The sequence below is a fragment of the Centropristis striata genome, chromosome 4 (assembly GCF_030273125.1).
Source record: "Centropristis striata isolate RG_2023a ecotype Rhode Island chromosome 4, C.striata_1.0, whole genome shotgun sequence".
In the NCBI taxonomy this organism is placed as follows: domain Eukaryota; kingdom Metazoa; phylum Chordata; class Actinopteri; order Perciformes; family Serranidae; genus Centropristis; species Centropristis striata.
In genome coordinates, this window is record NC_081520.1 from 39649989 (window position 1) to 39671292 (window position 21304).

General features: G+C 36.0%; 1 protein-coding gene across 1 annotated transcript; it reads left to right on the forward strand.

Annotated features, from left to right (window-relative positions):
• The first annotated feature begins 312 nt into the window (after positions 1–312).
• tmprss13a (transmembrane serine protease 13a) lies at positions 313–21252 on the forward strand. The gene is made up of 13 exons (XM_059330661.1): positions 313–683; positions 7209–7383; positions 7477–7587; positions 8605–8775; positions 9659–9785; positions 11649–11744; positions 12193–12236; positions 14490–14652; positions 15998–16176; positions 16749–16850; positions 18135–18277; positions 19196–19348; positions 20486–21252. Exons 1-13 carry the CDS (start codon positions 666–668, stop codon positions 20498–20500), a joined length of 1497 nt encoding a protein of 498 aa, XP_059186644.1. The 5' UTR covers positions 313–665; the 3' UTR covers positions 20501–21252.
• Positions 21253–21304: the final 52 nt, after the last annotated feature.

Below are 21304 nucleotides of genomic sequence, written 5' to 3' on the forward strand. Positions count from 1 at the left end.
TATGCAGTTTAATGTCTCAGTGTACTCTGAAATTAATGCACATTTGCAACATTTAAAATTCTTTATTGAGCATGATAGTGTTTTGAAAGTAAAAAAAGATTCAAAATCACATTTTATGTTGGACTAAAGGACAAAAAAAAAGACACAAAATGACCAAAAAAAGACACAAAATGACAAAAAAATCTATCTATTTTGATAACAATTTTAGTCCAAGTTACTGTCATTCTTTGTGAAGAAGAAGACATTTTGGTTCAGGCCCTTTGACCTGTCAGCTGGTGTCACTTGAGCCACAATGGAGCCTGAAACTGTGAACAAGCCCGATCGAAAACCGGTCCGACAGGTGGGAAACTGGTGCAGTGCACTGGGCACGCCCGTCTCTGTCAGCAGAAGAATGAAGGGCTGAGAGGATGATGGATGCTGGAAGTGGGAGGTGTCAGCAGGTAGGGGGAAGTCGGACCTACTTGTTGTTTCAATTAAGGTCAGTGACAAACACACAGTAGAGGGGAAAGCAGCCGAGGAGAGAAGAAAGAGGAGAAAAGAGGTGTTTAATGTGGCACCAACATGCTCTAACCAGTGATCGGTGACTGAGTAAAACGTCTGGATGTGAAAAAGCTCCACCCACCTGCACTCACCTCCACTCTCCACTCTCTGCTGACCTGAGTCCGATGGATAAGCATGACATGGTGAGTTCTTCTTTTGTTTTGCTCTTATAACATAAACTCTTTCTGCTTGCCACAGTGTGCTTCTGCTCTGACTTTAACCAAACTCTAAGCAACAGACTTCAGACTTGATCAATACTCACCTGTTATTCAGACTCTGAATGGTGGCTCTTGTTCTGTTTATCTGCTTCTCTGTTTGAGTTTCAGTGGGTTTATTTGTTTGGAAACGTGGGAACTGCATAAGCTTGAAGACTGCAGTTAAGGAGTGCTGCAGGGTTTATAGGCAACATGCAAACATTAGAGGTTTTGTTTGTTTCTGTTTACCTGCAGACAGCAGGGAACAAGGAAGTTTGAATATAGGTTTTGCCTAAACAAACTTTCTTAATTTCTATAGGAACTCTTTAGATTATCACACTTAAGTTAATACACTAAACTGTAGCTAATATTGTTTTCTTATAGTGCACCATGTATTGTCACAACACCAACTCTTCACAAGCAACGAAAAAAAACATGTTTTCAGATTTGCATTAATGCATTTTTCCGATACTGCAATGGGTCTTTCAATTATTTGATTAGGTAAACGATTAGAGGAATTGTGTCCACCTTTAAAGTAACACTTGTCTCAGTTTATATTTTAAAAAATCGGAATTTGGTCTTATAAATACATCTCCAAATGTGGAGATATGATAATAATATTAACTTTATTTATATGGCACCTTTTTAAAACACCAGCTTACAAAGTGCTTCGACAGAGAGCAGTTAATTACACAGAGAATGATGCCATAAGGCTAAAAAATAATTCTTACGTTAAAAGAAAAATAATAAGAGACAAAGCAGGAACAATCACAAGACCTTCTCAGATACACAGAAAATAAAAGTTAAAAGGAGTAGGAGTAAAAAGGAGTGGTGAGATAGAAAGCATTACATAAAAGCAAGTCTATCAAAGTGGGTTTTAAGAAGTTATTTAAAATAAGTATGTGGTTTTCATCAGTTATGTATCTGTATCTTTTGGCACCTATGACAACATAAATATGTAAAACCCCCGTTTTTTATTGTTTATGCAAATCAAGAGTCTAAGGATAAAGTTATATCAAGTCATATGTTAGACATGATAAGATAAGTCGGAGTATTTGGCTAAAAGTTACAGTGGACTTACTCTTTGTTCTGTTAGCTAGAGCAGCTGTGTTAAAATGTTCATGTGTTAATGTGTTTTAGTCTTTTTGGTCATTTCATGTCTTTTTTGGGTCATTTTGTGTGTTTTTTTTGTGATTTTGTGTGTTTTTTTTGTAATTTTGTGTCTTTTTTGGTAATTTTGTGGTTAATTTGTGTATTTTTTGGTCATTTTGTTTCCTCTTTTTGGTCATTTTGTGTCTTTTTTTGTCATTTTGTGTCTTTTTTTGGTCATTTTGTGTCTTTTCTGGCTATTATGACTAGCTTTATCGGTCCTTATTTCTTTTAGGCCCTACAGACAAACATAAAGAGAACATTAAGTTTCGGTGTCCTGTTGGGCTGATGTTTATATAATCTTAGGTATTGTTTGAGTCAGATATTGACCTTTTTAAATGTCATGTGAACCCACACCTAATCTTTCGATTTTTCAGTATTTTTCCATGATAATGGCCGACAGGCAAACAATACAAGATGACCCAGGTGTAATCTGCTGGGAAATATGATGAACCTGCTCCTCCACCTATTTCAGCTCAGCCATTTCTATTTAGTAGGGTGTATGCTGCCTATAGGCCTGTTCTGAAACTTGATCAGCATGCAATAGAAAATGGTCTTACGAAACCCCTTTATCAGCCAGTCCACCTCGTTAGATTGTATTTTGTAGTAGATCAGTGATGGCCGACCATTTCTTAATTCAAAATGAAAATTAATTGATTTACACAGATTTTCTTTTGTCTATTTTGAAACTATTTTTTGGGATTTAAAAAAAAATGTCCAGAATTCCCTGGACCCCCCCAAACAGAGATTAACCCTTGTACCAAGTTAAATTAAGTTAAATTAATGCATCAGCTATTTTCAATATAAAAAAATTAAAAGAAAAATAAGTTATAGAAAAATATACTGTAATATTTAATGGTAAAATCTTTAATTCATGCGGCATTTATAAAGTATTTTCTTGTCAATTATATGTCAAATCTTTTGATGGAAAAACCTTTTATTCATACGGTAAAAAATGGAATAAATGCAATCTTAAACGTGAAATCAACAGTGTCAATATCTTTTTACCGTAATATTAGAAAAAAGTTGCACCGTATTTATTACGGTAACGTTCTGGCAACCACAGCTGCCAGTTTTTTACCGTAAAAGAAACTTAAATTAAGTTAAATTAATGCATCAGCTATTTTCAGTATAAAAAAATTAAATGAAAAATAAGTTATGGGCCAATGTTCAATGTCTGTATTGTTTTAACAGATAAATGTTATCAGTGTTAAAACAATTTGCGTATTCCTGGAGAAGATAGAATAACTTTATGTAAATGACTCAACAGGTGTTCAGGCCTCATTGTGCTCAAACTAGTTTAGTCACATAACATTGCTTACATTCATCTGCTTTCAGGAACTTTCACATCTCGTCTTGGAACTTTTTCCAGATTGCATTCCACATACCACGAGACAGCACGATAACAAGAACATGTTGCAACTGTACATGAGTGTTTTATCTCAAGAAAATCAATTGTTGAAGATTTTGGGGAATATGCTTTTATGTTTTATTTCCGAGAGTTCGATGGAAAAAAACCAAACCACATTCATTTCTTTACAGTAATTATGATGCTAGTGCCAGCAGCCGATTAGCTTATCACGAATCCTGGGAACAGGAACTAAACTAGAAAAAAAACAAACAAAAAAACACCTTAAGCTTGCGGAATGACACAGCATATCTTGTTTGTAATAGGATTTCAGGGAAGTTACTTAGCTTGGCCAAGAAATGGTGCATAACATAAAAAGGTGTTACCAGCCATGACTAACACAGCTATTGTTTTCACACTTTTATGACTGTGTGTGTGTGTTAGCGTCATCATGGTAAAATGGGGTCCTGGAGACAGACCCCTGTACAGACAACTACCACAGAGGTGTTTGTGAGCTATTTTCCAGGTGTTTATATATGTATATATATACACTACCAGTCAAAAGTTTTAGAACACACCAACTTTTCCAGAATTTAATTGAAAATGATGCAGTTTAATGTCTCAGTGTACTCTGAAATTAATGCACATTTGCAACATTTAAAATTCTTTATTGAGCATGATAGTGTTTTGAAAGTAAAAAAAAGATTCAAAATCACATTTTATGTTGGACTAAAGGACTAAAAAAAGACACAAAATTACAAAAAAAGACACAAAATGACAAAAAAAAGACACAAAATGACAAAAAAAGACACAAAATTACAAAAAAAGACATGAAAAGAATTCAAAAATGGACAAAATAGCCCAAGACTCCATAGAGTTAAGTTGTTAACCCATTTCTTGTTCTCTGAAAAATACCTACTTGTATAATTCTGAAATGTACATTATTTTTCAGTTTTGGTTAAGCTTACCTTTTTTTATTTACCTCTGGCAGTTCACCACTTACCTTTGTACCCTTTCAAGCTGTTCATTTGAGTTGAACTGCTTGAATTTCAATAAAAAACTGGAAACATTGGGGTGTTCTAAAACTTTTGACCGGTAGTGTATGTCTGTCTGTGTACAGATTTTGTCAACGCAATAGTATTGCAACTGTGCAAAATTCAATCACAAAACCTTACAGGTGTGCAATTTGGTCAAAATTAACTTTATTTATATGCCACCTTTTTAAAACACCAGCTTACAAAGTGCTTCGACAGAGAGCAGTTAATTACACAGAGAATGATGCCATGAGGCTAAAAACAATTCTTACGTTAAAAGAAAAATAATAAGCAGGAACAATCACAAGACCTTCTCAGATACACAGAAAATAAAAGTTAAAAGGAGTAAAAAACAAAGTAAAAAGTGAAGGAGTAAAGGAGGAGTGGTAAGATAGAAAGCATTACATAAAAGCAAGTCTATCAAAGTGGGTTTTAAGAAGTGATTTAAAATAAGTACACTACTGGTCAAAAGTTTTAGAACACCCCAATTCTTCCAGTTTTTTATTGAAATTCAAGCAGTTCAAGTCAAATGAACAGCTTGAAAGGGTACAAAGGTAAGTGGTGAACTGCCAGAGGTAAATAAAAAAAGGTAAGGTTAACCAAAACTGAAAGATAATGTACATTTCAGAATTATACAAGTAGGCCTTTTTCAGAGAACAAGAAATGGGTTAACAACTTAACTCTATGGAGTCTTGGGCTATTTTGTCCATTTTTGAATTCTTTTCATGTCTTTGTAAGTCATTTTGTGTCTTTTTTTGGTCATTTTGTGTCTTTTTTTAGTCATTTTGTGTCTTTTGGTGTCTTTTTTTGTCATTTTGTGTCTTTTTTTGGTCATTTTGGGTCTTTTTTTGGTCATTTTGTGTCTTTTTTTAGTCCTTTAGTCCAACATAAAATGTGATTTTGAATCTTTTTTTTACTTTCAAAACACTATCATGCTCAATAAAGAATTTTAAATGTTGCAAATGTGCATTAATTTCAGAGTACACTGAGACATTAAACTGCATCATTTTCAATTAAATTCTGGAAAAGTTGGTGTGTTCTAAAACTTTTGACCAGTAGTGTATGTGGTTTTCATCAGTTATGATTTTGTCAACGCAATAGCATCGCAACTGTGCAAAATTCAATCACAAAACCTTACAGGTGTGCAATTTGGTCAAAATGAAGGTAAAATTTGTAGTTGGGTGTGGTAAGAACATTGGAAACTAATTCATCATCACTTTATTTTGACTCTAAATGAGTCTCCAACTGCCACAAACCCTCAGTTATAGTCTCCTTCCTTCTCAATATTATTTCTCTGTGTTAACCTCGCTGGCCCCAAAACTCAAACACTGATTAGGAACCTTTTTGTTTGAAGTCCTTCATATTGCTACTGAGTGCTGTGAACAAAAGAAAACCCAGAGGAGATAGCAAAAATAGAAAAAATAAGGAAATGAAGTGTTAAAACCTGATCTTTCAGACACTGTTGCCAGGAAACATCACGTGTGTCTTTGTGGGTCAGGTTGTTTCCCAGGTGTGGACTTAAGCATCGGCCTGATAATAGTGTTAGGATTGCATGAGGACAATGGGCTACGTGCTCGGCCTTGGCAACCATAAACGTGCAAATTATTGCCTCACTGTCTATTCTCTATCTATATACGGATATTATCATTAAATATAGCACACTGTAAAAAATGTCTGTAGATTTTACGGTGAAAAACTGCTAAACCATGACAGTAAAAGACCGTAAAATGATAAATGGGTTAATTCAGTTTCAGTAACAAATAAACACTGTAAATGTTTATATCAGCCAGAACAGTATTTTTACAGGTTTGAAATAAAAAACAACAACATTACTCTATTACTGTAAAATACATTGGCACCGTGTTTGTAACAAAAAGCATCACTGTAATTTTTGCATTTATTTTTTGTAAAAATACTTTTTCTCACTGTTAAATGTACTAAAAACCATATCTCTAACAGAAATATACTTTAATATTTAATGGTAAAATCTTTAATTTATGCGGCATTTATAAAGTATTTTCTTGTCAATTATATGTCAAATCTTTTGATGGAAAAACCATTTATTCATATGGTAAAAAATGGAATAAATGCAATCCTTTTTTTTTTGTAAATTTTATTTATGCAAAGTTTTGGCACATGTATATATACAGACACATACAGTACAAGAAACATAGAAAAAACCCAACATAATAAATAAATAAAATAAAAGTAAACAAACAGATAAAACAAAACAGAAGCAACAGACAGCCAGCCACCACTTAATCATTAACGTAAAAAGAAAATGTGCACAAAAACCTGTCGGTCCAACAAAATGTCCCCAATTGTCCGCTCATATGAAATGAAAAGGGCCAGAGATTGAGTCCAGGAGGCCCCGAACCAGAGGGGAACAGCAAAGTCTCATAACCCGGATACATATCAAAAAAAAAATATATAATATATATAACATACATTTATATACAATATAATATGATAAAAAAAAATAATAATTACTTAATAGAATAAAAATAAGAAAGCAGTGTGTTCAGGTCCCAGTTTGAGGTCTATCTTTTCTAATGTATTCAATAAAAGATCCCCAGATCTTTTTAAACCTATCATGAGAATTAGACAAAGAAAATCGAACCTCCTCGAGGTATAAACAGGAAACCATATAATAAATGCAATCTTAAACGTGAAATCAACAGTGTCAATATCTTTTTACCGTAATATTAGAAAAAAGTTGCACCGTATTTATTACGGTAACGTTTTGGCAACCACAGCTGCCAGTTTTTTACCGTAAAAACAACTTTTTTTTTACAGTGCATGCTGTCTTGTTTCCAATAACAATAATACAGGACAGAGGCTTCACATCACATCGTTTGTTTTTACCACAACAGATTTGATCTCTAACATTACCCCTGACTAGTTATTTACTTTCTCACTGTCTTATCTGTCTTTCCCTCACAGAACGAGCCCCCTCCTCCTTACTACTCTCTTTCCCTGCACGCCCAGCCCCCCCTCAAGTCCTATGAGGAGGTGGTGTATGGTGTGGGTCCAGGCCTGACCCCCCACACCCATCCCCATTACATCCCGCAGTATTCTCCACCTGCGGTTGTTCCCCAAGTCACACATTCAAGCATACGTGAGTGATATTTTCCAATGAGTTCAAAACAAATGGAGACAGACTCGGCTGGAGGATTCTTAATGTGTGTGTGTGTGTGTTGTCTGTGTCCAGCCCCCAGCAGTAAGAGGAGGAGGTGCTGTGAGAACACTGCCCAGTGTTACGGAGGCTCAGGGGGAACCTTACTGGTGCTCGGGCTGCTGGCACTGGCCATCTGGCTTGGAAGTAAGTTGTGTTTATAATTGCAGATCTCTGCACGTTGTTGTTAGTATTCATTTATTTAGGGCTATTGTAACTGCATGCAAAGTACTAGAATTAGTATTCATTGTCCCAATGTTTCTTGTGCATTTAAGATTCTGATGCGGTAGATTTGTTTGCATTTGTTTTTGGTATTAAGTTGGAACAAAAATGATTTCATTGCTGTATGTATAATGCTTTATTTAGCAGTAATAAGCCATTAGGAAGAACACCATTTATGTTGCCAGGTTCTGAAAAAAAAAAGTTTGTAGGATCCTCCCCTAGTATTTCTTTACTTTTTAAATATGTTTAGCCCTTTTAAAAAGTTTGTAGCTTTTCCCCCATTTCCATTGAGAAGTAAGTTGTGTTTATTCATACAGATCTCTGCACGTTGTTGTTAGTATTCATTTATTTAGGGCTATTGTATCTGCATGCAAAGTACTAGAATTAGTATTCATTGTCACAATGTTTCTTGTGCATTTAAGATTCTGATGACAGTAGATTTGTTTGCATTTGTTTTTGGTATTAAAGCATACTTGGAAGTTGGAACAAAAATGATTTCATTGCTGTATGTATAATGCTTTATTTAGCAGTAATAAGCCATTAGGAAGAACACCATTTATGTTGCCAGGTTCTGAAAAAAAAAGTTTACTTTACTTTACTTTTTAAATATATTTAGCCCTTTTAAAAAGTTTGTAGCTTTTCCCCCATTTCCATTGAGATTTTTTGCCTTTTCCCAAAATGTAGGTGGTGTTAAAACAAACCATATTAATTATGGGATTTGGATCACCTTGGGATGGATGAATGAGTTAAAAGTAGTTATAGATGTTGAAGTATTTTAAAAATAATTTCTGATTTTCAGTAAGTGAGGGAGACGCGTGATTTGTGTTCATTTAAGTTGCATTTCTGTTTTTATTCCTTTTTTAGATTTATTATAAGGTCATTATAACAATAATGGTACGCATTACCTCTACTTACCCATACTCATTGTTACCCCAACAACAGTTCGTTATGGCACCAGGTTGGCAACAGTAGCAATCCTCAATGATCAGTATGAAGATTACAACAATGATAAAGAAAATCCACCTTTGCAAACCCATGACACCTGCCCCAACGATACTGTCAAATGTGATGGGAGAAAAGACTGCAACCTGGGCACGGATGAAGCAAACTGTGGTGAGTAGACTCAGCCACAAACACACACACACACACACACACACACACACACACACACACACACACACACGATTAGACCTTACCGGAACCAGACTAACATGAGGACAGATGGTGAGGAGACACTTGACAGCAAAAAGGACATCCTCAAATTGAAAAACAGGCTAGAGGATGTTCGTGTTGATTACGAGACAACGGGGCCCCTGGACACCGACGGGGTGGTGATGGGGATAATATTAGCTCATGTAATTCAAATCTACACTAATAATATTCATAGTAATTGGATTTATGTAATACTTTTTAAGACATCCCATTCCAGTAGATAACACATCATCTAACTCAGGGATGGGAAACTTAAATTTTCATCAACACTACCACAAGGCCACATATAGGATCATGCACTTAACCAGATATGATGAAACTGCAATTATAAATATGTTTACAGTGCAGTAATTTAACATATGTCATGCTAAAAATGCATGTATAACCGTATAAATAGGAATACTAAAGGTTTGAAGCAAATAAAAAATAACCACTTACTAAGATTTCTTTTTTATCAGTGCAAGAACAACAGACAAACATTAATTGCAAGAAGTAATTTTGTGCATTTTTACACTGCACTTTTAAGATTTCATGCTCAATTGTATGTAGTTGTACTGAGGGCCACTTCAAGTGAGGGTGCGGGCCGTATGGGGCCCCCGGGCCTCCAGTTGCCCATCCCTGATCTAACTTCACTACATCACTTTATTATGTAATGTGATGTGAGTCTTGCCAAGTGAATCTAATTTGTTTCTCTTTTGATTTTCGCTTTTACTGGCCATTGTGTTAAGTATAAACCACTGAAGAGACACTGTCTAAGTGGTTCTCTCTGTTTTGTTTTCCCCAGTGAGGTTTACCAAGGTGGGCGGCCTGCAGGTCAAGACATCTCAAGATGGCCGCTTCCTACCTGTGTGCTTCCAAAACTGGGATCGAGACTACGCCACCCACACCTGCACTCAGCTTGGATTCAGAGGGTAAAGAATCATCCCCTTAAAGGAAAACTTCATTCTCAAAATGGCCATTTGTTTATCAAATGCTTAAATTACTTAAAACGAAGAATCCAGACTCAAATAAAAGTGTGTTGAAGTCAATGGGGGCTACATTTAACAGCAAAACTATATCCCTTCATAAACTCTCACAAAACCTGTGGGTAACGCTTTATATTAAGGTCCTTGTAATAACCATTAATTAACAAGTAATAAGGCCCTTGTAAGTCCTTACAAGATGCTTATTAACATTATTGTGTGTTCATAAGCTTATATAAGTGTTAATAATAGCATTACAAACACCCATGACCCACCCATTATAACTTTGCCATGCCTTTATTAATCTTATTTTGTTTGCTTATTGATATTAAAATATACTTTATTGCTCATCTATTATAAGTTAACTATAAGTTAACTATGATTTTTGCAACTACCGGATCTAAAGCGAGAACAATGCCTTATTACTTGTTAATTAATGGTTATTAAGGACCTGTGTACTGCAGTATTCCAAGTCTCGAGTCATATGCTCACTACTTCCCAATCACATGCATTTTCGTTAAACCACTTCTGCATAAACGGTTTCATGCACGGATAAGTAGCAAGCATGAGAAGATTAAATGTGGAAGTTTTTTTAATTGGCACAATTTTAATGAAAATGTTTTTGTTTGGGAAGTAGAGATCATGCGACTGGGTGAATAAGACTTGCATTATATTGCACAGGTTATGTGAGAGTCTATAAAGGGATGTTTTGATATAGTGATAGTGATATCCTATATGTGTCCATATAGTGTAGTTTTGCTGTTGTTAAAGCTTTATTTAAATTACTGAAATTCCTACTTTGTGTGCAACCCACACAAATACCATCCAAAACAAATGATCATTTTGGAGGAACCTGGTCTCACAGGAATCCGTGAAATAACCACGGATTTGCTTAACTCAAAATCCGTGGAATAGCCACGGAATCACTCAAATTTCCGTGAAACTGACACGGATTTCGCTACAATGCAAGTTAATGACAGTCATATCCCGTGGCTATTCCATGGATATTTTTTCCTATTGGTTTGTTCCAAGTCATGTGACTTTCAAGGTCCCGGCGGTCAGAACAAAAAACATGGCGGACAGTTCTCTCATTTTTAGTGAAAAAAAATCAATATTTTGACTTAGTTTCTGCATAAAAATGGATTTTGATCACATTTCTAGCGAGAAATATATGTTTTATTTTCTAAATATTCACTCAGTGAATGTACATAATCACTTTGTATGTTGGAATAGCCACGGGATATGACTGTCATTAACTTGCATTGTAGCGAAATCCGTGTCAGTTTCACGGAAATTTGAGTGATTCCGTGGCTATTCCACGGATTTTGAGTTCAGCAAATCTGTGGCTATTTCACAGATTCCTGTGAGACCAGGTTGTTTTGGAGGTAAAGTTTACCTTTAACCTGACCTCAAGTGTGCTCAACAACACAAATAAAACAGTCTTTGAGGAGCAGCACTCTCACATGAAAACATTTATCACCATCATCATTTAGAGCCAGCTTAGGCTTCATGATGGAGTGATTTCGCCAGTCGTTTAGCCAGATTCAGTTTCATCAGCAGCCAGAGAACATGTGGGCTTCTATCCCCAGCCTGTAATTTACCCTCCCAGATCCATCTCATTCCTCCTCACCTGCTGCTGTGTGTTTAGGGCTGAATTGATTCTCCACAGGGTCTCCTCGGGGTGTCTCAGTGTGACAGAAGCAGAATGATTTGCCAGACTCAATCAGGCATTGCTTCGACAAAATGATCTCTGTACAGTATGTGCAAGTGTCTCTCTTCAGCACTCTGAACTGCTTTTCACTCTATCTCCAGGTACTTTGCTACCAAACCTAGTAAAACCCCGGACTCCAAGGCTTTAACACTGACCAGCAGATCCTCTTCATATATCCAGGGTCAGGTAACAGTCAGGTAAACAAACTAGTCTTAATATTGTATTCATGCATATTTTATTTTGTGCGGGCAGTACATTTTACATTTTATTTTATTTATTTTTATCCCATTTTTAATTTATTTTATCTTATTGCATCTTACTGATCTATTGTTTACTCCATCTCTTTGTATTGTGTTATCTATTTATTGTTTGTGCAGCACTTTGGAAACCTTGTGTTTGCTAAAATTGTGCTATATAAATAAAGTGGATTGGATTGGATTGAATATGTGATGTCTTTATGTTAAAATGTATCTCACTGTGTGATGTCTGTCAGTATATGTGAAGTTGGTGCAAAATATATTACCCTTATGGACTTAATTTCTGGTCTTTTATTTAAAATACTACAAAAACAGTAATGTAGTGCACATTGGCATTGGTTTACTGCATGTACTCATGTTAACTGACATGTTTTTCTCATTGTGGCAGTCCATCCTGTCCAAAACAGGAGACTGTGTCCCTGCAGTGTGTGGGTAAGGAGCGTCCATCTGTTCCTAAAGTCATGTGTCAACACACACACACACACACACACACACACACACGCACACACACACAAATTCTTGTACTTCTATCTTTGTGAGGACCCTCATTGGAACAGTGAATTCCCTAGCAAGGTTACAATGGTTTGGGATTTTTCATTAGATTTAGTTTTTATTTTGTTGTGAATTTTTGTTTTCAAATTCAGTTTGTTTTAATTAGTTTAATGAGCGAGTTTGCTAGTTTTAGTTCAGTATTTTTTTTTTTTTTAGTTTTAGTTTAGTTTTTATTAGTTGTAGTTTTTTGTAATGGGGTATTTGTTGGGTGGGAGATTCAAAGAGGTCACAGTAAATTTTGCCTTTATTTGCCTTATCCATCGTCATTATGTATGAAAAAAGTTGACAAAGACAAAAACGAAGGACATTTTCATTATAATTTTAGTTAGTTTTGTAACCACACAATACAGTTTCAGTTAATTATCATCATCATGTAACCTTTAACCCTTAAAACAAAGTCTGAAATCTAAAAAAAAAACCTTTAAAGAAGTGAGGACCAGCCGAAATGTCCTCACTTTGCAAAAATGTCCTCACTCTGTTGGTTAAAAAAGTGTTCCGGTCCTCACTATGTAGGAAGTACAAGAACACACACACACACACACACACACACACACACACACAGAGCCATTTCAAACCATGAGTGTTTGATCATTTGACATTACTGTAGTATGTGTTGATGATGGCCAGCGAGGAGAAATTTGCTACAATTAATGGCCCAAAACATTTTCACTAGGAGAAAAGTGGTGCAGCCTCAGTAACAATACCCATTCAAAAACACATATGAGAATACAACAGAAGCATGCTGCAAATAACAAAAACATGCTACAGAGAGCCAAAACCAGTACATTTACAGAAATCAAGTTGCAAAGTTAAAAAAAATGCAAACATCGAAAACGAATGCAACAGAAACACGCTGCATCTCCAGTTAACACTCTCCAGGCCTCCAGACCCAAGAAAGAGAAACCAGACAAGAATGTGTGTTTATTCTTGAAGCAGAAATATTGTAAAAGACAAAGACCAAATGTAAAAACACTTTCTCCACTTGTTTGGTTTGAAAGCGGTTCCACTCAGTGCTTCCCCCAGAGCAGCTGTTCTCAACCTTGGGGTCGGGACCCCAATTGGGGTCGCAAGATGATTTCTGGGGGTCGCCAAATCATTTTGGAAGTCAGCTCTGTCTCCACTGTGTTAAAGTGTTCATGTGTTAATGTGTTGTAGTCTTTTTGGTCACTTAATGTCTTTTTTTTGGTCATTTTGTGTCTTTTTTTTGGTCATTTTGTGTCTTTTTTGGGTTATTTTGTGTCTTTTTAGGTCATTTTGTGTCTTTTTTAAAATCATTTTGTGGTCAATTTGTGTCTTTTTTGGTCATTTTGTTTCCATTTTTTGGTCATTTTGTGTCTTTTTTTAGTCATTTTGTGTCTTTTTTTTAGTCATTTTGTTTCTTTTTTGGGTCATTTTGTGTCTTTCTTGGTCATTTTGTGTCTTTTTTGGTCATTTTGTTTCCATTTTTTGGTCATTTTGTGTCTTTTTTTAGTAATTTTGTGTCTTTTTTTGGTCATTTTGTGTCTCTTTTCTGTCATTTTGTGTCTTTTTTGATCATTTTGTGGTCAATTTGTGTCTTTTTTGGTAATTTTGTTTCCTTTTTTTGATAATTTTGTTTCTTTTTTGGGTGATCTGAACTGTGCGTGTGAGATTGTGTTCAGTGAGTGGGGGTCACGGACAACATGCATGTTAAATTGGGGGTTGCGACTCAAAAAGGTTGAGAACTACTGCTCTAGAGGCTGGGACCACCTCCACTGTGTTGACTGGATTTGCAGTGCTTTTATTTTGCATTTGTATTCACGTTTCAAATGTTTTTGACTTGACCGCTGTGCCCAAACTTTCACACGTCAACAATATACATATTCTATATTTGCATCATGATCTGTTCCATCTAAGTTGGTAGACTGAAATATGCAAAATTATACATAAAATAGACATACTGATCTATTTCTTATTTCTGTGCTTAGAACACAAAACTTTTGTTTAGAACAAAAAAATAATAGTCCATTTTGTTTAGTAAAGCAGTGACACAGCATGATCATTATCACCATCACAAGACCGAAACAATAATATTGAATTATCAGTTAACCTTATATCATGGATGTTTTAGCTGTTTCTTTATTTATAGTGTCTAATATTGTCTCCCTTCCCTAGACTGCGGTCGGCAGCAGTCTAGAGCCCGGATCATTGGGGGCAGCGCCGCTAAGATCGGTCAGTGGCCTTGGCAGGTTTCACTACACTTCAGAGGGTCCCACGTCTGTGGAGGAGTCCTGATCTCTCCTGATTTTGTGCTGACTGCTGCCCACTGCTTCCCAAGGTGACTGACTGCCAGACAAACTCTGGCTTGGTATATTTTCCACACTTGGATTCATGTTTTCTGTACACCTCAAAAAATGTGTTTTCTTTTATCCCATACAGCAGAGGGGGGCAACCTTTACTAACAAAAGAGCCACTGTTGGCCAAAGTAAAAGAGAAAATGGAGCCGCAAACCTTATATTGAGCCTAAAATGAAAATGAAACAGCCTAATAAGTCTAAATTAGCCTACCAACATTACTAATAGTCATATTGAGCATTTATTAATATGATTTTGAAAACTAGTCTATCTCAGGGAACTCAAAACTAAACTCAAAGTTGGCAAAACTTAAAGGTTAAGGTGCCGGGCCGGAGACTTTATATGCTGTAAAAAGGCTATACAATTTTACAATTGAGGAATACAAATAGCTTTTGGTCTACACCATTGATAAATGAACATTTTAATGTAAAAATAAGTATATAATTTTTTTTGTCTTTGCCACTGGGAGCCCCTGCAGGCCGCCTAAAGAGCCACATGAGGCTCTGGAGCCACAGGTTGGCCACCCCTGCCATACAGAAATGCATACTGACAATACAAAGATTCAAAGTCTTCTATTCTGCAAATATAGGCACCTTTTATTGCTCCCCACCAAGGTTATTATAGTTAACGAAAACTGAACAGAATAACGAAAACTAGAATTGAAAAAACATTTTCGTTAACTGAAATAAAAATAAAAACGAGAGTTTTTGAAAAAACGATAACTAACTGAAACTGTATTTTGTGGTTACAAAACTAACTAAAATTATAGTGAAAAGTCTTTGTCAGCACAAACATGTAAATACTATACTGAAATACAGCTAAAATAATTCAGAGAATGTTTTAATGTGTTCTTCAGAGACTTATATAAAATATGCCAACAACATTTCAAGGCAAAATTTGCTCAATAAAAAGTATCATGCACTTCCTTTTCCCGTAAAATGTGCTTTCATACGTGAACCTTTTTGGTTGATATGAAATCTATTTCATCTATCTGGTTTTATGACTTAATAACCTTATTGGGGCTGAGATGGATCAGACAAAGGAAATAAAGGAAACATTTATTGTGACCTTATTGAATCTCGCACCCAACAAATACCCCATTACAAAAAACTAAAACTAACACTAAAACTAATAAAAACTAAACTAAAACTGAACATTTTCCAAAAAATAAAAACTAATTAAAACTAGCAAACTCACTCTAAAAACTAATTAAAACTAACTGAATTTGAAACCAAAAATTGACAACGAAATTAAAACTAAAACTAATGAAAAATCCAAAACTATTATGACCTTGCTCCCCACTAAACATTGTCTTTTTCTGTGTTGCAGTTCCAACCCGTCATCTCTCTTGGAGCGGAATTGGGAAGTGTTTGCTGGATCGGTGTCTCTGGACAGACTATCTACGCGGTACCTGGTTCAGAGGATTATACTCAATCTGGACTACAACGAGGGCACAAATGACCAGGACATTGCTCTGCTCAAACTCAGATCTCAAGTAGATTTCAATGGTCAGTCACATCTTCACTATATTAAAATAATGTTGAATTTCATCCTTCTTTAATAGAATTTGGTCCTTAAAAATTCACCTGGTTAGCTTTCATGGTGGAAATCTGACCTCCATTGATATTTTTTTATTATAAATTATTATTATTATTATTATTATTATTATTATTATTAACAATAATAATAATAATAATAATAATAACAATAATAAGTCAAATAATAATAATAACTCAAATAATAATAATAATAATAATAATAATAATAGCCCCTTATTATAAAGCGTTACCCATGTTTGTTTATGAGATGAAGTGAAATCTAATATTGTGTCATATAGTGAAACCGATAAGCAACAAAATGACTGTCGGGGAAATATTTTCCTGTTGCTGCTCACTCTGAACTATTAAAGTCTGTAGTGATTCCACAGTCATACCGGTAATCTGATTTGCCCTGTGTCTGTGTGTGTGTGTGTGTGTGTGTGTGTGTGCATGCGTGCATCTGTCTACATCCATATCCATTTAAGCACACACAGTTGCCGGTCTGTTTGCAGAAGTTAAATATGTCTTTTTGTGTTATCCAGATAAAGTCCAGCCAGCCTGTCTGCCAGCTTCAGACCAGCAATTTTCCCCACAAACGAGCACATGTTGGACCTCCGGATTTGGCACCACTGAAGAACAATCAGGTAAGCTGGAATATGGAGCAAATAATGTAGCAAATTAAATAAATAGGTTTATTGTTTATTTTATTGTATAGTTTCCACTGTAGCAGCAATGCACCTATCTGCATTAATGTGGAAGCAATTTTCCGAATATGGCATTTCAAAGGAGAAAAATTGCAGTTTTTGGCTTCACTTTCCAGCCTTGGAGGCTGCTGCTTGGTGCAGTCACACCTGGCTTTTAAAGGGAATGAGAGATGATTATCATTCCTGTTATGCCCAAAACACAGCTGTGATTAATTAAGAGACTAAATATAACCTCCTCGCCCCTTGTGCCCTACTTTGTGACCACATTATGTGCCATTTAACTTGGCGTGAAGTGAAATTGGACACTCCCTGCACTTTAGTCGGTGTTAGCATCATTTAAATAGGGCTGACAAACCCGATGAGCTTCATTTCGCTACAATTGACAGGCGAGTATGAATAATGATGATGCTGGATCACATGTGTTTACTGGGTCAACAGGCAGCATTACAGTCAGCAACAAGAATGTGGTCGGACCTGAGATGCAACTGTAGAGAGCTAGGGCAGTCAGGCAGCAGTCAAAACCAGGCAGATGCAGAACAAAGAAACACGGATGATTTATCAGAGAGAAACTAATATCTGTCCTTTCTGGCTGGACGCATGCTCATGCAGCGACCAGCAGCAGGTGTAGGCTCCGTCTGTTTGTTTTTAACTATGCTGTGTATTTAGTCTGTTTTATCTATTTTTTAAATCAACATTGGCCAATTTTAAGGTTTAGTGTCCCACAGTTTCGCTATTAAAGTATGTTGAGGTTGGGGACTTATGTGGTTGACACTTCACCTGGAATTGCCTTCTGTTGCACTATTGTTTTGTTTGTTTTATCTTTAGATATATATATAATGAGGCTGTGATCTGTTGTATGTATGTGTGTTGGAATGTATTGTTTTTTTATGTATTTTATACACCTAGACTGCAAACAAATTGCCCAAGTTGGGACAAATAAACTATACTTGACTTGACTTATATACTCAGACTGATAGCAAATGGGAAAGATGGACGTAAAGGCTGGTGGGCAGGTGCAGAAGGACAGGAGAAATAAAAGTGCACAAGACGTTAATTAAATCAGACAAACTGAAGACAGAAGAAGGGATAAATCGCTAGCTGTTGCTATGACAGTGAATGTATTTATCAATCGACTAATCTTATTACTTAGCTCAATGTAAAGTTTCACATTTATTCAGCCACTTGTTCGCAAAGAGAATGAGCATGTTGCTTTCTCCAACACAGCTACTGTCTCCAGGGATCTGATGGAAGTGAAGGTGAACCTCATTAATGAACAAGTGTGTAACAGACGTGACGTGTACGGAGGCAGAGTGACGAAGAACATGATCTGTGCCGGGCTTCTGGAAGGAGGCAAAGACTCCTGTCAGGTGAGCAGGGAGAGGCTGTTACAGTATTTTTTATTTTTTATTTAACCTTTATTTAACCAGGGAATATCCCATTGAGATTAAGAACCTCTTTTTCAAGGGAGCCCTGGCCAAGAGGCAGCAAACACTAAATACAGTTACATATTTACATAACAAACAGACCTTAAACACGTCATGAGAAACAAGTGCACAAACTCCAGAATCTCTGCGTAGCCATCCATCTAGATAAGACGAGTCACACTGCAGCAAATACCTGGGCTTCAGATTAGCTGGAGTGGCACTGGGTCTGCCTCTGGTGTGTATCTTCATGGATCCTGCATTGATGAGAGCACGAGCTCTACCACTACTTTAGAGCTCTACAAAATATAAGGATATATAAAAAAATCTCATATTACATGATAAAAAACATAAAGAAGTTAATCTACAACCAAAACATTATAGAATATGAATTATTTTCAAGAACAACATTGTTAGTAATTGACATTGCATTGAAGTTGAAATGTAGCTAGTGTATGTACAATTGAGTGGACAGACGATTAATCCATATTTCCTCCAAATATAAAATCAAAACTTGGAAAATCTTTACATAATATGTCACCTTAGATGTTACTTGATGTAATTATATTTTTTTACCTGCAGTGGTATCTTTTTATAGAAGCTAGACACCGAAATAGCCGAGGTGTTTGGTCTTTCTCCCTGTCTGTCTGACATCTTGGTTTCACTGACTACTTTTCCCCATTGCAATGATCAGCCAATAGGATTTTTTGTATGGGATGATGCATTAGCTTCCACTAGTGTGGACTATATACAGCAGTGCCCAAAATTACAGGCATATATAGAGAAAAAGCACTTTTTAACAGCTGTACACTGTAGTGACCTCTATGCATGAAAGGGTTAATGTAAAACTTTTCTATGTTCCAGGGTGACAGTGGTGGACCTCTGGTGTGTCAGGAAGGGGGTCGTTGGTACGTGCTAGGGATCACCAGCTGGGGAGCCGGGTGTGGTCAAAGAAACAAGCCTGGTGTTTACACCAGGGTCAAAAGTTTTCTGCCCTGGATCTACAGCAACATGCAGGTAAGAATGCATGGACAAAAATCTGAACGTAAGAGGGTGTCAACATCAAAGTACGGTGGCCCTGAAGTGCAAATCACAACAGCAAATCTAAAAACACAACAACAAATCAGAAAACACAATGACAAATCTAAAAACACAACGGCAAATCAGAAAACACAACGACAAATCAAAAATCACAACGACAAATTAAAGAAACGCAACGACAAATCAGAAAACACAACGACAAATCAGAAAACACAACGACAAATCAAAAAACACGACAAATCAGAAAACACAACGACAAATCAAAAAACGCAACGACAAATTAAAGAAACGCAACGACAAATCAGAAAACACAACGACAAATCAGAAAACACAACGACAAATCTAAAAACACAACGACAAATCAGAAAACACAACGACAAATCAAAAAACGCAACGACAAATCTAAAAACACAACGACAAATCAGAAAACACAACGACAAATCTAAAAACACGACAAATCAGAAAACACAACGACAAATCAAAAAACGCAACGACAAATTAAAGAAACACAACGACAAATTAAAGAAACACAACGACAAATTAAAGAAACACAACGACAAATTAAAGAAACACAACGACAAATTAAAGAAACACAACGACAAATCAAAAAACATAACGACAAATAAAAAAAACAACGACAAATTAAAGAAACACAGCGACAAATCTAAAAACAACGACAAATCAGAAAACACAACGACAAATCAGAAAACACAACGAAAAATCTAAAAACACAACGACAAAACCAAAAAACACAATGACAAATCAGAAAACACTACGACAAATAAAAAAAAACAACGACAAATCTAAAAAAACAACGACAAATCTAAAAACACAACGACAAATCAAAAAACGTAACAACAAATAAAAAAAACAACGACAAATCAGAAAACACAACGACAAATCAAAAAACACAATGACAAATCAAAGACAAATTTGTCTTTGTGTTTTCTGATTTGTTGTTGTGTTTTCTGATTTGCTGTTGTGTTTTCTGATTTGTCATTGTGTTTTCTGATTTGTCGTTGTGATTTGCACTTCAGAGCCACCGTATCAAAGTAACTTAAAAGCATTTAGATTTCGACTGCAGGATCTTAACTCTTCGTGTTCCTCCTACAGCGATCGATGGCGTGATGTCCCTTTGTCTCCTGCTGGCGGTCTCCCCCCCGGCCCATCCCAAATGACCCCTGCACTATGGAGCAGAGAGAAGGATGGAATAAATTGATGAGGTGTTTCATGCTGGCTTGGTGGAGCAGCTGCACGATTAAAATGCACAACTTGAATCTGTCTTGGGGTTAATCCTCTATCATACAGCTGTTCTGGGTATTACCTGAACCTGATTGTTGCTACACAAAAAAAATGATGCACTGACTTGAGTCTTGCATTCTTATTTTTATCCTTCTGTCTCTTGGCGCCTCAGTCATATCATACACTTATGTTTCACCTTCATGTTAAACAAGCTTTAAAGATGGCTGGCCCTTCTCTTATGTGTTCTGTGCCATTAAAACACAGTCCACTTTATTGTGATCGCCCTTATATACTCTTTAAAAATGATTCATGATTGTAGAGGTGTGTTTGTTCTTCTCAGGGACACATCTCAGGCTTTTCACTGCTGACTATTGTTTACCATATTAGAATTAAAAAAGGACACTTTATCTATTTACTTTGTGAAGAAAGAAAGCGAGTGTGACCCTTGACCCTCTTGAGCTCTGCCCGTAAGCTCCAATTACACTCACACTGTGAAAATTTTCAGAAATTATTCTTCTGACATTATATGTCAATGTGTGTGCTCTCTGTGTGTTGTATTTATGTGCAGTGGCCATGTTGTTTAAAATATTTTTCTATTTGTCTAATGTGTGGGATCACTGAGCTTTATACACTGAGCATAAATAAAATAAAACAAGCTGACAATAAAACATGAGGCTGGAATAATTGTGT